Genomic DNA, 6,658 nt, shown 5'->3' on the forward strand with positions numbered 1-6,658 from the left:
TTTTGGAATATAAAGTTTGATTTTAGCTTACTGTATTTTTTCTAAGAATTTTTCCATATCGCACAATGGAGTTAATTTTTCATTTTTAAACTCAACTATGTACACCCCAAAATTTAGATAAGAAGTAGTCGTAGCAAACAAATTGAAAAGTAGCTCTAAATAGACGAGTCGAATTAATATCCACTCAATAAGTCATAAACTCATTTTGGCATTTCATTTTTTATTCCAAACAAAATTTAGATAGGTTTTGAGCATGAATGAGTGCATGACTTGTCTTATAGCCCGTTTGGCCAAACTGCAAAAATCAGCTTATTTTGAGAAGTGTTTTTTTTCAAAAGTACTTTTGGTGAGAAGCAGTTTGTATTTGGCTAATTAGTTTGAAAATCACTTCTGAGCAGCAATTAGTGTTTGGCCAAGCTTTAAAAAACTGCTTCTAAGTGTATTTTTCTGAAAAGTGCTTCTCAAAAAAGTGCTTTTGGAGAGAAGCTACTTTTTTCTGCTTCTCCAAAACTGCTTCTGCTTCTCCTCAAAAGCACTTTTTTTCCTTCCAAAAGCTTGGCCAAACACCTCAAGTTTTGGCCAAAAGTGTTTTTGGCAAAAAAAAAACACTTTTGACCAAAAAAAAGTTTGACCAAACAAGCTATTAATTTGATTAACCCGAAACTCCTACTTGAATGTAGTCAGACCCACCCGATTCCAACACCCGATATCCGAATATAGATGATTCGGGCCGCCCAATTAAAGCGCTAAAGCCGTAAGCTTGCTGTTTTACACTTATCTTCTTCTTCGGCGAATGGTAAAGCAGTAGCAACTCGAGCTCTGCACAGTACTTTGCCACGAGAAGATTCTCTCAGCTACTTCTGAAGTATATCCAATTCTTCAACCTGTTGCTAAAATGTTGAATACTTAAGTAGAACAATAAATCCAAAAAAGGCGTTTTTCAAATTTAAAAAAAATGGCTTCAATTTGCACTTCAAATCACCCTAATTTTCACTTCCTATGCAGAAACAACCCTAATTCAAACCCTAACCCTAGCTCAATCTCTCATCATCACCTACTACTAGCTCCGTCTTCTCTCTCTTTCTCCCGTTTGCGGTTGTGCCATTGCGCGGCGGTGAAGACCGGTTCTGAAAGCGGCGGGAGTCGCAGCGATAACGCGGAGCTGTTGCGGAAGCCGGTGATTTCGACGGGGTTGGAGTCGTCGTCGTCGTCAGCCGGCGAGGAGTTGGTGAAGGAGGAGGAGTCTGATGATGAAGTTGAGAAGAAAAATGGAGATGAACAAAATTGGGTCGATTGGGAGGACCAGATTTTGGAGGATACTGTGCCGCTTGTTGGTTTTGTTAGAATGATTCTTCATTCTGGAAAGTAAGGCTCTCAGTTTTACTTATCTTTTGCAGAATTTGCTAATGTTAGACTCGTTTGTTGATTCATACATGCTTTGTCTGTGTGCGTTTATTTCGAAAATAGGATATATATGAATTTTCAATGTACACTTAGAGGATATACGTACATTTTCAATGGTCTGCCAGATCTTTTCTTATAGCTTTGCAGATATATTATGTTCAATCAGTTCCCAATCTCTGTAGGTCAAGTTGTTATTTTGGCATTCTCTTTGTTTAGTAACTATAAGAAATTCTATTGGAAAGCTACTACTTTCTTATAGCAGTAGAAATAGTCAATGCAGCAGATACTGCCTTATCTAGAAGCCTGGGCAATTTATTTCTTTATAGTTAAAGCTCTATTTCCATGCTGAAAGAAAGCATTTGGTGAATGTTTATATCTGGTTGATGAATAGTGTTGTGGATGAAGTGAGACTTTGAACTGCTTAATTGAGTCACCACTTTGTTTTGTTGTTATCACAGAAACTAAGGAAAAAAACATCTCGGGTATTGAATTACGATTTGTAGTTCTAATTAAGGTTAAGTTGGTCATCAATCTGTTTTCGCCCCCTCTTCCTTTATTTTGAACGGAGTTGTTTCTGGAGTTGTTGGCAGAGATTAGAGATAAGATAGTTATCAAGAGATGCATGTTTTACAAAATTGTACTTACCTCAGTGATACGTCCGGTATGCCTATGACATATGAAATATTGCAGAGCCATAGTTTTCAACCTCTAGACCCCATATATTCATCTATTCTTATAATTAAGTGATTGTTCAACCCCCACCTCAAAGTTGATATCATTTCATCTGTTCAATCTACAACTTGCAGATATGCAGTTGGCGATAGGTTAAGTCCTGATCATCAGAGAACTATTCTACAAAGGTTGCTTCCATATCATCCCGAATGTAAAGAGAAGATTGGCTCTGGAGTTGATTACATTACTGTATGACATCCTCCTCTTTGCTTCATTTACGTATCCACCTGCATTGTTATTTCACATAGCATCTATCTCTCTTCTCATTTAGGTCTGTTTTTTGGTGTACTTACTTTCTCAGCGAGTACAGCTAATGATCTTTTGTATACTCTCTAATATTTGCTTCTTGTGCGGAAATGCTCTTATTTTGTGTGGCATGCATTCTTTCTGAAGATATTTTAAGCTTTTATAAGCAATCTAGTGATACTTTTGATGCGCGAAACTTCATATTGAGATGTACTGTAAAAGCTTTTATTTGTTTAATATTATTATTATAAAGTAAGTTGCTTCATTGTAAGGCATCAAGTAGATGCAGTGATTACAAAAATAGAGATGCTAGCTCCATTACAAGATGTTATGATAGATCTGGGAACTAGCCAATAACCAAAAAATATACCTTAACAGGCTAGTTTAGAGTGAGGGAGCTCAAAAAATCTAAAAAGACAGTAGAGCTATTTACATAGGACTGTTTGGCCCAACAAAAAAGACTAAGCAGACATCTGGCCTTCAACAAGTGGATTGGAGTTGAGACTCCATCAAAACATCTGAGGTTTCTTTCAGTCCATAGGCTGTACTGTAAAAGCTTTTTCTTATTTGGCCCTTGGTTGATCTCTCTATCTCTCCATGCACGAATGCCGCTTCTTGACAGAATGACTCGATAACTTCACTTCATGCCCTTGAAATTAGTGTGGCAATCTCAACAGGAGATAAAATGATTGTACAAAAATAAAAGGAGATAAAACGGATCTTATTTTGAGGTGAAGAACTAAGAAATGATTTCCTATCTTAATAGCTTTAGTAAACACTGTTCATAACATGGTAAAATGTTGTACCAAATATTTCAGGTTGTATTGCAAACATTATATGTTGCCCTTAAGTAGAACTTTCTGTGTGATGGCTAACCCACAATTACCATCTGAAACTTGTTAATCTGTTAGCCGTGAACTTCGTTCACTTCTTGAGTTTGTTCATATTCGCGGAATAGTGTAGCTTAATTTAGGTTTATGGAAGGTCAGCACTGCTGTTTTCTTGATTGAATGATAATTGAGCTCCACTAAACTGCCTTTTAGGACTACTACTGTACTCTGTTTTATCGTTTGAGGTTAAAGGAGGACCTAGAGTGAACCATATTGTTATACTTACACAGGCGGAGAATGATGTCAGGGTATTAGAAGGTAGCAAAAATAGCAGGAAAAACCAATCCGCTAATAGGAAAGGACATCTATCCTCTTCTTAGCGATGAAGCAGTATCAAATTCAATCCATAGGTGGATAGTCCCCAACTATTGTATGGTATGGGATGCCTGTGATATCTTTGATGGTGCTGAAAGGGATGATTCTGTTGTGAGCAAATGGAGCTACAGATAGTGAAACAAAACACAGAGGGAAGGAAACACAAAGTGAAATTGTTAAGTCTCAATGGCAATAATATTTCAGGGAAATCCAATGTAAATTGATCATGGTGAAGGATGTTCAAGGAGATAGGGAGATTACACACTGAGGAAGAGTCCAGTGAAGACAGAAACATGAGAAGCAACAGTGATGTATCTCACTAGTAAACACGATATGAGATAGTGGATTGGGCTTCATTTTGCCAAATGGTTTGTGAATCAAATTATGCAGATGACTAATGGGATTTTTAAACCTATCATTGAAGCTGGAAAAAAAATAATGAATCCGAATTAGAGTGGAATAAATTGAGGAAATTTGGGATTTTTTTGGAATATCTTGGTGACCACAATAAGAAGGAAAAAGCATTATCAATGCATGGTGAAAAGAGTTGGTCAGAGGGAAGCAGCAAAAAGAGCAAGACAAACTTGGACAGACCAAATACAAAATGGGGAAGAGAAATGAAGACGATTGAAAGATGGTTTTAGAGCAGCAGATTGTTTGTTAGCTACGGAAACAAAATATTAGCTATAGGGTTTACAGTACATAAGGGTTCTAGTGAAGAGTCAGGTAGTGGGAATTACCTAATTTTCGGAAACGCATGTCAGTAACATGTAACCCCTTTGTTTTAGGATAAGTGCTCATGGACCCGTGTTATTTGAGAAATAATTAAGAATTAATTGCTTGCTATTTGCAGTAATTAGATTGTGCTCTTGGATTTCTACAATTTTAAGTATGCATGTGTCAGAGAGAGTGCATAAATGATTTTCTTATGCAACTTTCTTAACATTGTATATCACTTGGTTTTTCTTGACAGGTAGGATACCATCCTGATTTTGAAAGCTCAAGGTGTTTATTTATTGTTCGGAAGGATGGTGAATTGGTTGACTTCTCATACTGGAAATGCATAAAGGGGTTAATCAGAAAAAACTATCCACTCTACGCTGACAGCTTTATTCTCAGGCATTTTCGGAGGCGTAGACGTAATGACTGAATGTATCATTTTGAACTCGTAGCAACCCTGAATTTCATGGAACAAAAATTCTTTTACTTTTGCCGAGCACATTATGCTGAAGTGTCAATCAAAGAGTTGAAGGTTATAAGTTCGTGTTTATTGGAAGCTTACTGGAATATACACTCCATATAATTGCCCTTCCAACTACTTTATCTACAAATCTACACTCTGTAGAATTCAAGTTACTGCAGTGATCAACAGTGTATTCAAGTTAGTGTAAGTTTCCTAGATGGCCAGGTCTTACTGCTGCAAAAGAAGCATTTTATCGCATCATAATTGTTGAAAAGTTGCATTTTCAGCCTTCAGTATTGTGTCCTTTTCTTTATGCTACTTCTCTATTTTTTCTCCTATCTCCATTCTCTTCCCTTACTTTTTTTGTTGGATTTTGTGGTTGGAGATTCCCTGTTTTATACTTTTCCGTATTTTGGGACTATTGCTGATTTCTCAGGTGTTGCGATTGATTGGTAAATTCAAGCCTAATAAAGAAAATTTACCTTCTCATTGCTAAGTAAATTGCAGTTCAAACTGTGATGGCATTTAAGATTTAAGAGGAGCGCCTGTGTTTTCTATAGCTAGACGAGCTCCAGAGTAGATTTCGTGTTATCTTATTTACTACTTTTCTGGAAATCATAGCATTAGTAACATCCATATGGACCAGAGCTCCAGAATGCAACAAATTGGAAATCTTTTGAAAAATCTGCTATGACATATACATTAGATGGCTCTATATGTATTATTTACTACTTTTCTGGAAATCATAGCATTAGTAACATCCATATGGACCTGAGCTCCAGAATGCAACAAATTGGAAATCTTTTGAAAAATCTGCTATGACATATACATTAGATGGCTCTATATGTATTATGATAAAAGACAAAGGTACCGACTGGCTAGGTGCGTGTGTTTGTCCATGTTTGATTAGTTGCTGAGTTCTGCAACCAAGTCAAATCATAAATTAGAATTTGTAGATCAGTCGATCAGCAAAAGACTTACTACTAGTAGTAAATTATGGATGCGGTGATAGCTATCATTTCGTACTAGGGGTCCCAAAACTATGCCTCGTTGCTCGTCTACAAACTTTGGTAGGAATAAAGTAATTCCGGAGCACCTAAGGGTGTGATCTAAAACAACAACAAACCTAGTGTAATCTTACAAGTGGGGTTTGGGGAGGGTAGCGTGTTGCAGACCTTACCTTATCTTGAGAAGGTATAGAGGCTGTTTCAAATATGGCCTCGCCTCAAGAAAAGGTGAAAAAATAAGCAGTAGCAACTAATATAAGTAGTAATACCAGCAAGATATTAAGAAAATAAAAACGAAAGAAATATCAAGTAGTAATAAAAATCTAAAAATACAGGTGATATCTAATGGTTAATTGCGGGCGAAAACATGAAAGATTAGTCAAATAAGGACAAAAAATAATAGGTAATTTCTTCACATTTATCTAAATTTTGGTATATATATATATTATAGAATTACCTAAACTTTGAAGTATACCTATATGGTACGTACATGACTACATGTACTGATGCTACATAACAAATATTTATGAAATTATGTTTTGTCCCCTTTAAGATTTGCACTTTAGCCTGTATTAATTTGACATTATAAATTCTCAGATAAAAAGTGGGTGTGACCACTATTCTTGCCGGTGCTAGAAAGGACATGTTGGATTTAGACACGTAGTTGGTTCTTATGTGACTTCCTAGGCAGTTGAGCACTAAAGTGAAGATATTTTTGGGAGAAATTCAAAAATTGCCAGATTTACCACTGGTCGTTGAAAAATAGCCAAGTTTTAAAAGTCATCGAAATTTAGCCACTCTAAATCTGAGCGAAAACACTGTTCAAAATCCGGAAAAATACGCCCGCAAATTTTACGGGAGTTCCAGCATAAGTATGCTTG

At 36.3% G+C, this 6,658-nt stretch overlaps 1 protein-coding gene across 1 annotated transcript; it reads left to right on the top strand.

Annotated features, from left to right (window-relative positions):
• Positions 756-5,108, top strand: LOC109224987 (protein DCL, chloroplastic). Its single transcript, XM_019389574.1, has 3 exons — positions 756-1,365; positions 2,211-2,325; positions 4,561-5,108. Exons 1-3 carry the CDS (start codon positions 956-958, stop codon positions 4,735-4,737), a joined length of 702 nt encoding a protein of 233 aa, XP_019245119.1. The 5' UTR covers positions 756-955; the 3' UTR covers positions 4,738-5,108.

Source organism: Nicotiana attenuata, chromosome 4 (genome assembly GCF_001879085.1).
Source record: "Nicotiana attenuata strain UT chromosome 4, NIATTr2, whole genome shotgun sequence".
Lineage (NCBI taxonomy): Eukaryota > Viridiplantae > Streptophyta > Magnoliopsida > Solanales > Solanaceae > Nicotiana > Nicotiana attenuata.

Excerpts from the sequence above, each read along its gene's own strand:
- LOC109224987 (XM_019389574.1), top strand. The coding sequence starts at position 956 with ATGGCTTCAATTTGCACTTCAAATCACCCTAATTTTCACTTCCTATGC. Across the intron at positions 1,366-2,210 it reads ATGATTCTTCATTCTGGAAA|ATATGCAGTTGGCGATAGGT; the intron begins GTAAGGCTCTCA and ends TACAACTTGCAG. Across the intron at positions 2,326-4,560 it reads CTGGAGTTGATTACATTACT|GTAGGATACCATCCTGATTT; the intron begins GTATGACATCCT and ends TTTTCTTGACAG.